Source organism: Toxorhynchites rutilus, chromosome 3 (assembly GCF_029784135.1).
Source record: "Toxorhynchites rutilus septentrionalis strain SRP chromosome 3, ASM2978413v1, whole genome shotgun sequence".
Classification (NCBI taxonomy): Eukaryota; Metazoa; Arthropoda; class Insecta; order Diptera; family Culicidae; genus Toxorhynchites; species Toxorhynchites rutilus.
In genome coordinates, this window is record NC_073746.1 from 133,946,405 (window position 1) to 133,961,637 (window position 15,233).

At 39.2% G+C, this 15,233-nt stretch overlaps 1 protein-coding gene across 2 annotated transcripts in view; it reads right to left on the minus strand.

Moving 5' to 3' along the window:
* LOC129775166 (uncharacterized) overlaps positions 1 to 15,233 on the minus strand; it is a 366,981-nt gene that overhangs the window by 77,936 nt on the left and 273,812 nt on the right. For both annotated transcript variants that reach the window (XM_055779542.1, XM_055779543.1), the window contains 3 exons: positions 11,369 to 11,535; positions 10,626 to 10,744; positions 9,519 to 9,672 (listed from right to left, as the gene is read on the minus strand). In XM_055779542.1, coding sequence (XP_055635517.1) covers positions 9,519 to 9,672; positions 10,626 to 10,744; positions 11,369 to 11,535 — 440 coding nt within the window. The remainder of the gene's footprint in view (positions 1 to 9,518; positions 9,673 to 10,625; positions 10,745 to 11,368; positions 11,536 to 15,233) is intronic.

The following is a 15,233-nucleotide window of genomic DNA, read 5'->3' on the forward strand; positions in this document are numbered from 1 at the left end:
GGCATATTTCGATTCCGTACAGCCTTGCACAGGCAATTCGATGAAATTTTTATTATTCTAATTCGATAAAAGCACCATACGAAAACAACATCCCCTTTATAGGTAACATAATACCAGCAATTCGGGACGGAATAAAGGATAGCTCCAGCCATCGATATTTATTCTATTTCTAATCTCCAACATCCCACGTCATGTACGTGTTCCACTGGGTGTATGTGCAATTCCTGTGACTGTTGGCAAAAGTCAGTCACAGTGGTTGCCACCGCACACGTACGACTACTGCTGGGAAGGACGACTTTGCCAGGCACGGAGGAAGGCACTTTCGTGAATATTTACTTTTGGTAAAATAGCGAAACGAAACGAAACGGAACGGAACGAAAGAATACTAGACAGGATGGGCGAAAGCAGCACCGTGTCATACATTATATTGTCTTTCCATCAACGGTCCTGCATAACAGCAAAGGATAAAACCAGCACCAGATAAAACACGAGCCGGGCTCCGACGGGTAGGAACCATCCTAAATGGTGCATGCGAATTTCTACGGTATTAATTTTCTTTCACACATATCGCATTCGAAAGGCACCCAGTCTACCGGAACGGAAGAAGGCATTCAGATGAGCTGTTTTGAGTTTGTTCAGAGAGTGAAGGTGGAAGGATATACGTTATATACGTATAAGGTGGTTCCTGTATTACGGCGGGGAGTGCGACATTGTGACGACGAAAGGTGATTTTCCTTTTTGCATTACACAATGCCTCCCGCGTCGTAAATCGTTCGGGAGGTGTTCAAATGTTGGGAAGATATAATATTAAACAGATACCCGTTGAAAAAATATTTTCAACTTTGGATCGGCATCTGCACTTTTATGAGATGATCCTCAGCTCAGAGTCATAGTAACCTTACTATTCAAAAGCTCCAAATGTAACCTGGGATAAAGAATGACTCTATCGATGGAAGTTAATTTAAACCCTCTTTCCAAGAGTTCAGTCAACATGAATTAAAAGCCAATATATCGACGATCCTTGGCAGGCTTCTCGAGCGCTATCCATAACAGGATCAATCAACGGTGCCGTCCGTAGTCCGTTTCATGCGTCTCCGATTCTTGCTCGGTTCCGCTTCCATTTGTTGTAAGGCTTTATTTTTCCGCCGGCGAATGTTTTGTGCCTCGCAGGAAGTGCCCCATTTCACGTTTTCTGAAATCAGTTCAACTGTGCCGTGCGCTTCTGCCTGGCTTCGGTTTTTGTTTGCCGAAACCAATCTGAATTTATCGATAAAATATTGGTTTCCCCATTTGAATATTTTACGGCTGCATCATTTGGATCCCGCGACTGTGAGGCTGTTTGATTGCGGGCTGTCTCTCTCTCTCTCTCGCATCCCTCACCCCTCCCTGTCTCCATGATTCCAATCCCCCTACCCCACAGACGCAACCTGAAAAAAGGGGATTGTTATCGTGGTCGTAAAACAGGACACAGTATTTTATGATCCTGTACGCAATCGTGATTTTGGCACTGATTATTCTCGTGAAATTGGATCATTACCGAGTGCCGAATGCTCGCAATTCGACTCGGCTTGCTTGTTTATAGTGGGATTGTCGCATTTTACACGCGTTTGAAGAGCGAGCGCAATAAAACCCCATATTTTTTGTGTGTGGAATCGACTGACGACGGCTGATTCGGGCAATAAAATTATTCATTCATCAATAATGTTTGTTTGAGGGGTGTGCACACGTGTGTGTGTCTGTTTATGTTCGGGAACGAGGGGACAGGAAGTGGTGGAGAAATTTATGAAGCCACTTGAGCTGGCCCGTTTTATCATAAGTCAGAGGTAAGGGTAATAAAAAGATGAATGAGACTGACAGGAGCGAACGTATTATGAAGGACCATGCTTATTGATGTTCACATACAGATATCGTACCGATTATTCACACCAAGAGAGAGGTAATCTGTCATAAACATGGCAATATTGTTCACTATTTACTGCCCCATTTTATTCACGAATGTTGGGGAAATTAAAAGCCATGTTATTAGAGAGATTTTGATGCTTCATGCAATCAAGATGTAATCCTATCTCCTGTTGCCTTTATATATTTTAGGCAAATAATTTTGATTACTTTTAATTGAGCTATGACTTCTTTTTTGTCTGTTTTGATTCATAATGTTTGTGTACTATGCTAAACTCAATTTCTTAATATCTGAATTGATGTACAATATCCAGATAGGGAGACTGATTTGACGTACAGTGGTCCAAATAGGGATAGGACCCATTCCATGAGGTTATACACCAAAGAAACAAATTTTAGATCAGGTTTAAGGAAAAGTTATAACGTTATCTGAATGAACACTAGCTATAATATGATTTTTTTGAAAAGAATTTAATTCTTATGCTCCGACTCCTGAGAAGGAGGTGTTTAAAAAATTTTATTACACACTCGAAAAAAAGGAACAGAGTGTGAAATCGACAATTTTAGCTGACTTTTTACATGCTTATCGATTTTAAAAAAGTGCCAAAACAGGTTTTTTGTAGTGTTATAGAAAATCATCTGTAATTTTGCAAATATTACAGTAAGTTGTAATGTTAGCAGGCAAATCTTTGGCCTAGTGTATCCCCAAAACACCTATGAACAGGGTTGCCGACAATAATTTCCAAAAATCAAGATGAATGGAAATGGAAATGGAAACTGTCTGAACGAAAATACGATAGTTTATATTGGATTGTCCGGAAAGTTCATGCTGTTTTTTGGGAAAAACAAAAGCATTATTTTTATAGGTAGAGATACATTTATTCAATTTTATATACGCAGTTTTGTTCCACAATCATTCGCCGCAGTTTTAAAATTCTATCCTCTCAGAACATGTTGGCTTTCTCATCGAAAATAGTTTTTTATGCTGGCCAAAGAGTCGAAGTGCTTGCCCTTGGTTTTTTTTAGCTGGTGTAAGGCTTAATTTAGCTGGTGGGATAGAACTTCCCAGTAAGACTCCGAAATAATTTGTCGTCTTGTCAATGAAACATGAACTTTGGCGTTACCCTGATGGAACACGACGCCTGTCATATTGACTTATTTCGGAAGTGCGTCCTGCATCGTACCCTTTCATTTCACCAGTTGCGAGCAATACTTATGGAAAATTATCACTGGGAGCATGGTAGAGGATCATAATACAGAATTCACTCAATCTCACAAGACACAGAGTGTGACTTCCTTCAAAACGGCATTTTTATTGCATTTATGAAGCGAGTCGAGAGGTGCAATAGAGTTAATCAAAAGTGTTTGATAAGAAAATCGAATGCGCGCCCCGGTGTTGAGCGCCACCCGATGAGCCAGGCTTTTGCAAACCATTGATGGTTATTGCCAGAGTGAATGTGCTAAATAAGCATGCGAGTCGGTTCAGAACCACACCGACTTTTTCCAAATAATGGTATTCCTTGTACTAAAGGCAAAAAGTAGATTCAATTTATATAGCTTACTAGCTGACCCGGCAAACTTCGTCCCGCCCAAAATTAGTTTTTTGTTATCAATACCTTCAAACATTCACGTTTTCTTACTAAGCGCAAGTTCATGGGTCCAATCGCAGAACTGTTTATTGATTGATCTTCTAATCGACCCCGTTGAATTTACCTTTAACTATGAAATTCCTAGTTCTTCTACCAAAACTCCCGCTCACCCTCAGAGAGAGTGTCTATTTACTATATGAACGTTTCGTGTCCTCTAAAACCTTCACATTCCAAATGCGGCTCCATTTGCTTGATTAGTTTTCGAGTTATACAGAAATTTGTGTTTCATTTGTATGGGAGAGTGAGGAGAACAAGAAAAAAATCACCATTAAACCTTATTGTCAGTGTTGTGATACCTTTCACTACTGAAAAATCAGTAGCAAGTACCGTTCCCGAGATACAAAGGTGGGTAGGTTCAGGACCAGCGGTCGGATTAGGACCACCTTGATCTATAGATTGGACCTTTGGAAGGGAAAAGGAAGACCTCAGATCAAAGTAAGAAGTTTTCAGAATATTAACGAACATAAAAAAAAGTGTATAGCTCGCTACAATATGGTATCAATTATATTTAATATACTGGGACGTTACTACTCCAGCGAACATAAAATCGTATAACATATTTTAAGTTGCATATAAAGTAGGATCGAATCAGAATCATCTAATATCGATCAAAGTATACATCGCGTATATCTTAAATCGTATAAATTAAAACCCCCATTTTATTTATCACTACAGATTAAATTGTAATTCTATATATCAAGTATCTGTTTTACGATATACGCTATCGTAAAATCGATCTAAACGCCTAGGCGCCTGTCTCCGCCCAGAGAGGTATCTGAGCAGAGTTCCGAAAAGTATTAGAGTAGACTGGCTACCCGATAATGATGTAGAGAAAATATAGTCAAAAGCTTGACCTATACTGATCGGTGGTTTATTTGCAACTGAGCTGTCCGATTCCATTCCATTCATTGTTTTTGAGAGGCTTTACAAAACTGTTTTGAACATTTTGTGCCCTATTTATACGATTGGCTCATAGTCATTTGTTTGGATTGCGTCTGGAATGTTGGCTATAATACATTTGCGCTTTGTATAACGGCTTCGTATCCTTCCGTTTCTGTTCTTTAACAAATCTCTGGTAGGGGGTCTCCGTAGCCACATTGGTTGCGCGTTCGCTTAGTAAGCGATCGATCGTGAGTTCAAAACTCAGGGCCCCCATTGACCATCTTTGTGTTGTTACAGAATAACTACGTCCACGCAACAATCATCAGCGATGGAGATCGATCCACGGTCGAAATAAGATCGATTCATTCATACAACTGCTCTGCTCTGCAAGACACATCGGGCTGCTGTTCTATAAATAACTCAACAATGGATCAACGACTGTCTCCGCTGTCCAGTCTTAACTGGATAATGGAAGAACAGATAGAAAACTCTTACGCCTAAATGGCTACTGTGTAAATTTGTACCATTTGCAATGGTATAGAAGGGAATACTCTAACGCCGAAAAATGGCAACTGTGTAATGTGCTAATTATAGATATGATAAATATGTGACATGTACACGATTCAAATTCGGCTCTGTTACAGCTAAAATGCTAATGAGCCTAAATTAAACAAAAGGGATAAAAAAAAATCTCTCGTTATTGTTCGTTAGTTGTGACTGTTGTTTTGTATTGTGTGTACATCGCTTGTGTGTGATACAAAAATAATGTTCGTCAGATGATTGTTCCTGTTAACAGAGGTAAGTGACAATGAATATTTTGTATTTTGTCATACTAATTGATACTATTTTGCAGGTGCGGATTCAGGCCTGTTGCTGCTGTGGTGTTTTGAGTGTTAAGTGTTTGATAGTTTTTGTGATTGTAAATATTATGTTTAGATTTATATGCAAATAATGTTGTTGAAAATAAAATGTAGTGTGTTCTTTTTTTTTTGTGTACGGCCTGGGCCGTAACAGCGCTCGCAGCTGATCTATGATAGTGTCATCTCCAAACGCAATGAACTAAATATCTCTCCACCTTTTGCCCTGATCATTTTATAATGTGTTTTTGCTAACCTCAATAAAACATAGTTTAGTTGTAAGAGTAGATATTTTAATATGTTTTAATATTTTCTTTCAGATTGTTAGTTATTTTATTGTTCGACCATCTCTAGGCATCTGATTTGTTAAATGATCAATTGAAAATGCTTATCCGGCATAAGGTCTCGAAAATCGATAAAAACTTATTTTTTTTTTAGTAAACTTTGCGTTTTATTGAAGTATTGTTATTTTTATTTCAAAACAATAATGAGTAATGTGAATTAATTGTGCGGATTTCGTTCAAGAAGTTAAGTCATGAACAGAACAACAGTAATGAATGAGAAATTAGAAATTTCTAAAAATAAATATTGTGCCCTATTATGGTTTTTTAGTCGAACAGAATTTTGCTCCTTAGCTCTATTTCGGGTGAACGCTGTCGGCATCAAGGCGCCTAGAAATATATCCTAAGGTGGGCCAATTTGTTAAAACCACTCTGCAACCATCTTGGAAGTCTACTGTATTTTGTTTGTGAACAAAACACAATACGCTTGTGCACAACCTCGCTTGTGATCAGTCTGTCTCTTTCACGCTTCAAGCAAATAATTCCCCTTCTGCTTTCTTCCGTACTGTTTTCATCTACCGCTCCCCTAACCAAAAACGAAGCAAAAGTGACGAAACTGAATTCAACCTTACACGCGTAGTTCATGACACTTTTTGATACAGTTCCGACGAAGTGGCAAATGAAAATGATAGATGAAAGTTTCAATTAAAAAAAATCCATCACTAACGAAATTGACTGTTTTGCGAAAACATTCTGAATCGATCGTAATCACGTTCCTTACGTTTGGTGGTCATCAAAATATAAGCAGTAGGGGAAAAGGGGAATTTGGACCACCTAAGCAAATCGCCTAATATTTCCAAATAAATGTCTAAATAAAAAATGTCACATTGTATACTGAGCTACACTTGTTTTCTCTCAATAAGTAATGTATAATCATTATATAAAGCTTCAATCTGCCAAATATATCATAAAATAAAAGAGATGATTTTTGGACATTAAAATTTGATGCGGGGTGATTTGGTCCAGTGTGTGTTTCATCGGAAAAAAAACATATTTATGTTTATGTAAAGTATTTTGGGATAATGTTACAATCAGTAACAATGTTTTGGGATCGATACCAGGTGTCTTGGCCAGATTCCAGACCAGAAAAGTTGGATTGACACCATCTCGAATTCTGCATGAATCTTTTCACTATTGGTCGAGCATTTTCAAACACTTTTGATGCTTGTTCAAAGAAAATCCGTTCTCGACGGCCTGCGTTGCTCTTTCAAGCTCCTCCTTCTTCCAACGTTGTCTGTCCATCCTATTTTTGTAATTCAGCGGTATCTGGAATCAATTAGCCCAAAGAAAAGTCTCAAACCTGTAGGACCAATTCACCCCACAGAAACGTGTCCATGTCACCCCACACAACAAGCAAAAATTAAAATGCAATTAATTTCATTTATTGTTATCAAACTTACAGTTTCGCTACATCAAATTGTTCCTCTTCTGTAGGCGAACAGAACTTTACTACTTCTTCTTCTTCTTCAATGGCACTAACGTTCCTAGAGGAACTTCGCCGTCTCAACGTAGTATTACTTGCGTCATTTTTTATTAGTACTTAGTTGAGATTTCTATGCCAAATAACACGCCTTGAATGCATTCTGAGTGGCAAGCTCTAGAATACGCGTGATCACAGTGCAAGTCGGAGGAAATTTCTTGACGAAAAATTCCCCCGACCAGAACGGGAATCGAACCCGAACACCCGGCATGTTAGTTATGACGCTAACCACTCGGCCAAGGGAGCACAGAACTTTACTACACAATACACGAAAAGTTTGTTTAATCAGCGGGAAAAACCTTAAAACCACGATCGGAATACTTACATTTTTTTACGCTCAAAGTACTTGATGTATTTATGCTACCGTTTCTCTCTACTTGTGAAGTTTTACCAAAGTTTTTTTTTACTTTAGGTATACGGTTCAACAATAGAAGGAAATGACATTATAGAAAATCCAAGTTGAGCCGTAATTTTTGAGATAAAGGGGTGGTCCAAATCACCCCATATGACCAAATCACCCCGTGTTACCCTACCAACAATTGGCAAGGTTTGCTGAAGTTATCTTTTTATTCTTTAATTTATTCTCTGAATCTGGCTTGGGGTACGACGCAAAGCGTAATCGGTTGGTTGAATAACTTATAATATAAGTAATAGCGTTATTGCTGTGTTGTGAATTAATGTTATGAGTTAATATTAACTTTATTTTGAAAAAAAAAGATATAATTTGAGGGACTCAGAATGAATGGGGCGTAAGTGATTTGATCGATTTCTCTTCATCAACTTTCAAAATTATATACAGACACGATTATATGTTATTCGATTATATACAATTTTGGACTCGATTATATACAGTTTGAAAAAAAAATTTTTTACATTTCAAATATTACTTATTTCAAGCAAAAATGTAACATTTCAACGTCAAAGTGAAATTTAAGTGGCTAGTAAATGTACTGTGGGGTAAAAATCGTGATTTTTGAAGATTTTGCTTGAATTTTTACCAGGAATAGTTTATATCGATATTGCAGCGAATTTAGAAAGTTAGAAGTTAGGTGTCAAAGAACAAATTGTAGACCGGCTAGAGAGTTTTAATTTAATTGATAGAAACAATCAAGTTTAATATGAATCTTAAAATAAAATTAATAATAACATGTTAAAAATTACTAACTTTAAAGTTTTCATTTCCGAAATGTTATTTAAATCCACTAATTTAGATGTTCCACTACTATATCCTATACTAAATTTTCACATCTTTCAAATGGAAGCAACAGGATCGTCTTCTGTATCGTACTTTTTAATGTAGAGCCAGTTTAAGGTAACAGAGTCCGAAACAGAAAAAAAAAATATTTTTTGACTCGATTATATACAGGATTCGATTATATACAGTGAAAAGTGAAAAGACTGTATATAATCGAGTCCGCCCTGTATATTGAAACTGAATGAAGTTTAAGAAAAAAAAATCTGGAGTTTTTTTCATTCAATTATATCTTTTTTACTTCAAATAAATACCAATCATGCCTAAAAATGCACAATAGCAAAATTACCGAGTTATGCACAGTCTGTGACACCGTGCGCGAGTATATGAGTTATGATTTTGCGCGCGGGTACAGGAAGGTTGATCGTCTAGCACTGCATTGATTTTCTGATGATATTTTTGATTAAGACATTGGTAGCCCGCAGCCTAATATTTGAACAATTACATGCCCAAAAGTTTGGCCACCGCTGCTCTAGGAGATGCAAACCCGTTCAAAAATATACACGAAACGACAATTTTTTTTGTTTCTCTCGGTTGAATTATGTAATAATATACACAATGTATATCTTCGTTCATAAAACTAGCTTCAAATCCTTTATTGTTTTGGTGAAGTATGAGACATTCAAAAAAACGGGTTTCAACGTTAAGAATGCGATATAAATTTTCAAAATGGCAACGATATTATGAGGTGATGGAGAACGAAGAGTACCTATGTATTTTAAATTTGTTATAATTTATGCGAAATTGACGTTAATTTTGTAAAAGTGTTATAATGTTAAAGGAGAAGTAACATTTTATTCTATAGTTATGAAACACCGGAATTTTGGAATGTTTCGCATCTGACCAAAACAAAAAATGTTTCAAATCCAGGTTGTTATTGAATTTATAAATCATTGCAACCGATCAATTAGAGCTGCGACTTCATAAAATAAAAGTATAGTTCGTATAAAGTATAAAATTTTTTTTTCAAACCTTGTTACTTGGAACCAATTCTTTACGTCGATCAAGTGTGACTTGTGTGCAAATATGTGATGTTTCCTCGAACACACAACATGTTTACACGTATCATTCCAGCTTTTCCGCAGGTACGTGCAGGTACCGAAATCATAAATCATCGTGTTTGAAGTAACATGACAGATAGCAATCAAAAATACTCACCATACGGACAGAGGCACTGATATGCGTTTCCCTCGTGGCCCTGGGACAGATCGACACAGATTCCATTGTTGGTGCACGGAGATGGCGTACAGGCATCAATCTCCTCGCAGTGGGATCCCGCGAATCCACCGCAACATTGGCACTCGTAGCCTTCCTGTGGGGATAATCGATTGTTAGTTCGTATTCAGGCGAAGCACTAGATTAGATTTTTGAAACATTCCCCGTAAATCATCAAGGAACTACGCAAATTGTTATAACTTATGGACGTTGCCGGAATGCATAATTAGAGCTACCAAATTAGGAGTGAATCTGCGTTTTCACACGCATTTTTTCGCAACCCATCACAACGCGATAATCTACGTCGAAATCAACATTCCATGCCTTCCAAACGGGGAAATAAACTAGGTTCTTCTCAAAGTCGAACACAAAAAAAAACCAGGAGAAGCTAAGAGAACTGATTTAGAATTCCAGACACATAATGGCACGCCAGTTTTGTGGCTTCGATCAGAATGAGTTGAACTACTTCGTTGCGAGAGTTACCCCACTCTTATATCAGCATCACTCAAGCAGTTCGGCTGTACGCTTCCGTCACGCTTGGCACTGAATGAAGCCAAAACTCTTCTCAATGCGGAGCCAATCACACCGGCAAGGACACAATGGAGAAATAACTACGGATCGGTGGTCTGGCAGTTTGGGATCGAACGAATGGTGCGCTGAATGGGCTTTATTCACCACGCCGCACAAAGACTTCACCGGTTCCGTCAATTCGTCAAATTTCTGTTTGTGTCTAATGAATAGGGCCCACTCAATTGCGCCTCGATTGTGGGCCCCATAACTGACAAGTGACAACATTCATCGGGTACAATTCAGGGAGATTGGGAACAATACGGCAGTCTAATGAGGAAGCTGCTTCCGTCCCCCACCAGGATGACCCCAGCTATTCACACAAACCCATTAAGACTCGGCGCACCGGCTCTCGGTAGGCTGATACGGACGGAGCGAGATGAAATGGAAGTATGTATCCTTGCTCTATTCTTCAACTGACGCGTTCTCTCATCATCATGTTCTTGCAGAGGAGCACAAATATTATGCAGGGTTTGCACTTACCATAGAATTGTTCGAGTAGCATACACCTTTTCCGGAGCAGTCAGCATTTTCACCGCAATTATCCGACTTGACGGTCACTTTCAGACGCACGCACTGTTGACCCCACTGTTCGGAGACCACTGTAAGGATAAACGTAGGGGAAGCATGAGTGTAATTGAACGGTGCAATCTCGGCATGGGCTAAAAATATTGGCTGGATTAATAAACGGAACAAGCTAGCTAATGGTTGAACATACGTTAAGCACGTTTTCTATAATTAATACGTTTTCACTTAAGAGAACAAGAGCCTTTCAGGATGTACTGACAATGATTGGGATAGAGCTCATGAAATTCATTGGACCTAATGTCAACTAACGACGAGTAGTTCCGTTTCCCCGAAAGGCTCTGCGTCGGGCAAAATTAAGACGGATGACGTAAATTATTTTCCTGACAACAACGGTCACTATCATCTTCATAATCTTCGGCTAGAAGCACTAAACGTCCAAATCACTCAGCCAGCTTCCTCGTTCCTCCGAGCTCGAATTGAACACGGGACGAGGAAAAAAAGAAGTAGCAAACGACACAATAATTAATGTCTCGACGATCAGGATTAAAGAGTGCTGCTAATGACCGAGGAAGGATGGCAACTGCAAAGTGGTATTTATTATTACAGACACCGGCACAGAAAAACCGATCCGGCGATATATTGGGTGGGAAATAGTGAGAGGAGGTAGGAATAAAAAATATCAGTCAAATTGAACTTACCAATTAGCAGATTAATTCCCTCTGTCAGGTCTTTGTCATACAGAGTGACCAGCTTCCTTCCGTCCACCACCAGCGGGGTGATATCCAGCAGGACGCCTTCGGTGATGTCGCAGTGCTCGTGGCCAAGGCGCGTTACCTGGTACACGGCAGTCGTCGTGTGATGTGCGCTGATTTTCATTCAGAGAAAAACAAATGCGCCAGCATGAAAATGGACAACGAAAAGAGAGATGATTTATGATGTGCCGTGATACACTTTGTGCTTGCTATGGATATCGCATATGGTGGGAATTCCGTGACTTGGTAGAATCATATAATTATTACAGTTTATACGCGGTGAGCGATTATTAAACAGTGATTAATTTATATCCAAAAAATATCAACGAATACAGGTAGATTTTAGTTTTTCAACCTTCTATTTTTGACAACACACGCATGATTCGTGACGTGCCAAAAGAAAAAAATGCTCAGTTTGATTTGCCATTTGATCATAGAAAGACACACGTTCTAGCAGCTTCTGCAAATCATCGTTTTATCAAATTTCGTGTTTTACGAAACAATTTTTCCGCAACCATTTTATAGTGTACAGCGACAAAACTCGTTTATGGTTGAATTTGTACCTCAATAAACAATATTGTTGCATTTATTTGTATCAGGCATTACAAGAACTTCCTATGCATCCAGAAAACTTCACGGTGGTTTATGGGCCAGCAGAATCATCGAACTGTATATTTTCAAAGATGAAGATGGCCGCAACTTTACTGTCAATGATATCCGCTATCTGTCGATAATCACGGGATTTTTTTTATCTTTTTCAATCCAGACTTACATCTGCTTGATATGGGGTTTTAAGAAGGCGTCACTACTTTTCAAACAGCACGCGTAACCATGGATTGAGAGACACAGACGAGACGAGTTTTGAGAGCAATTAGTAACTGGTTTCGAACCTCAAAGTTAACCGCCTAGATCATATGATTAGATCCCTTTAACCTATTTTTGTGGGTTCAAATAAAGTAGCTCGTCTATATGGCAACATTTTTGCATTGGAAAATAATATTACAATGATCGTTGGATACCAGGGACCGGCTGAAATACTCGAAAAAGTATTACAAATGTGGACCATTCGCACCAGCATTTGTATGAAATATTGTAACATCTGCAGTATTTTTGTACTTCTAAGTATAACATGAAATAGATGAAATAGATAGTTTTTTTTCAATTTTACTCGACGCTCACAAATATTTATTTATTTATTTATTTATTTATTTATTTATTTATTACTTTTCATTCGACACCATCCTACTATATAGTCTTCCTTTTGGTTCACCGTGACTAGTTGCGCTGACATCACAACAAACGTGAGCTGGCTTCTCTCTATCAGATGCTCACTAACTACAGGGTTTTCCAACTTTAAATTCCGAAAGTAAATTGAAATAAAACACATTTAGAATTCGAATTTCGATGAAACTTTTATTTCAAATTAAAGTTTGGTTTATGCCATTATGTGTGAAATACAACATCATTCAAATGTCCACCTAGGGCTTTCTCGCACACCTTGATCCGGAACAGGTAATTTTCGATGACTTTTTGGCACATATGGGGCGGTATCTCGGTCATAACTTCACGAATGTTGTCTTTCAAATGTTCAAGAGTTTGCGGAGAGTTGGCATAGACACGGTCTTTCGCATAACCCCACAAAAAAAAGTCTAGCGGGTTCAAATCGCATGATCTGGACGGCCAATTGGCATCACCAAAACGCGAAATTATGCGTCCCTCAAATTTCGTTTGCAATATGGCCATGTTCGGTCGTGTTGTGTGGCACGTGGCGCCGTCCTGCTGAAACCACATGTCATCCGTATCCATATCTTCAATTTGTGGCAAAAAAAATCGGTTAACATGCGGCCATAACGCTCACCATTCACAGTTACCGTCTCGCCGTCATCATTTTCAAAGAAATACGGCCCCATGACTCCACCAGACCATAATGCGCACCAAACAGTGACTTTTGGCGGATGCAATGGCCTCTCAACAATCACGTGTGGATTTTCTGAGCCCCATATACGGAAATTTTGGGTGTTCACATAGCCACCGAGCTCGAAATGTGCCTCATCGCTGAAGAAAATTTGATGCGAAAATTGTTGTTCGTTAACCCAATCGACGTATGCCCGACGCATTCCATGGTCACCACGCTCTAATTTTTGTACCAGTTGGACTTTATATGGATGTAGGTGCAAGTCCAAATGCAAAATTCGCCACAATGATGTGTTTGACAAGCCCAATTGCTGAGCACGCAGTGGAATCGAAACATTCGGGTCATCCTCCACACTGGCAGCAACAGCAGCAATATTTTCGGCCGAACGCACATTACGATTTTTTTTTTTTTTTCCAATGTCAAGTTTATTCATTGTATAAAAGTTGTCATTATATGTTTACATCTAAATAAAATTCTAAGGCTGCAGTATCTATCAGCCCTTCTGTTTCATTTATGAATTCCACATAATTCGTAAAGGTTTTCAGTACTTGAATTCGTTGGCTTTTTGTGATGTTATTTAATGACGGCCGTAATAATTCTCCGAAAGAGGGACGTTGCCATCCTCCTAACATAACTGCAAGTTTTTGCTGTATTAGTCTCCAAGATGCCGCTACTCGAGGACACTCGCTGAATTTGTGCGTTATTGTTTCCACAGCTATATTACAATGGAGGCAGTTTGCTCCATCTGCCCGCTGTATAGTATGCATAAGTTTCCGATGTTGTGTTTTTCCATTCACGATGAGGTACAGACCACTGCGCTGGCTTGATGAAATTTGTCTGCATGCGATATTACGCCATATTCGTCGCCAGTCTGACGCTGGGTGCTTGCGCTCTATCCTAGGCTGCTCTGTCTGCTCAATGAAGAAATTATGAATCAGCACGCTGGATGGGTTTCGTTGTATTTGAAGTGTTAATAGCGGTAATTGTTCCCGTATTTGTCTCAGACACGGGAAATCTGCCGGTGAAGGAGTTGTTTGTACGAAGAAAGAACTATAAAACGGAATGTAAGCGGTTTCTTTCAGATGTCGATTTATGAGTAACGCCTTGCATTTTAATGCTGGAAGCTGTAGTTTCAGTCCGCCCTGTTTTTCACTTCTCGCAAGTTGCTGAATTGGTACCCGTGCTGGTAATCGTTTCCACAGAAACGACCCCATTATCGATGTTATTTTAGCTGTGTGAACAGTATACGGTGGAATGACCGATGCTACATACCACATCCTCGAAAGGACGAATATATTTAATAGTGTTACCTTCTGCACCAAATTAAGGCTCCTGAGTGAATGAAGCCAGATTTTCTGCGCTACTCGAGAGACGAGCGCATCCCAATTAAGCTTAACCATCTCCCGTATGGAGTTTGCAAAAACAATGCCAAGGATTTTAACCGTTTCCCTTGTTTGTATCCGTGGTACTATTAATCGATTTTCATCCACCACTCCCACATCGATTGAAATCGTTTTCTGTCGATTCAGTTTCGCCCCTGCGATGTTTTCGAATTGGAGGAACAAATCATCAATAAGATCAATTTTCTGGGTGGATGTGATCACCACACTGACATCATCCGCGTATGCCACGCACAGGTCACTGCCGCAAATGCGCTCGAGTCGTGTAAGAAGTGGATGAAGGTATAACGCAAATAGCATCATTGAGAGCGGATCGCCTTGTCTCACCGATCTCTCGATGGGGAAGACACGCGATAGATGCCCGTTCATCAGGAGCCGAGAGGTAGATCTCTCAGCAATACGCTGCAGAAGCCCGACGAAGCACGGGTTTACACCGAGCGATAGCATCGTACGGTGAAGGAATGAGTGCGATACCCGATCGAACGCGTGTTCGAGA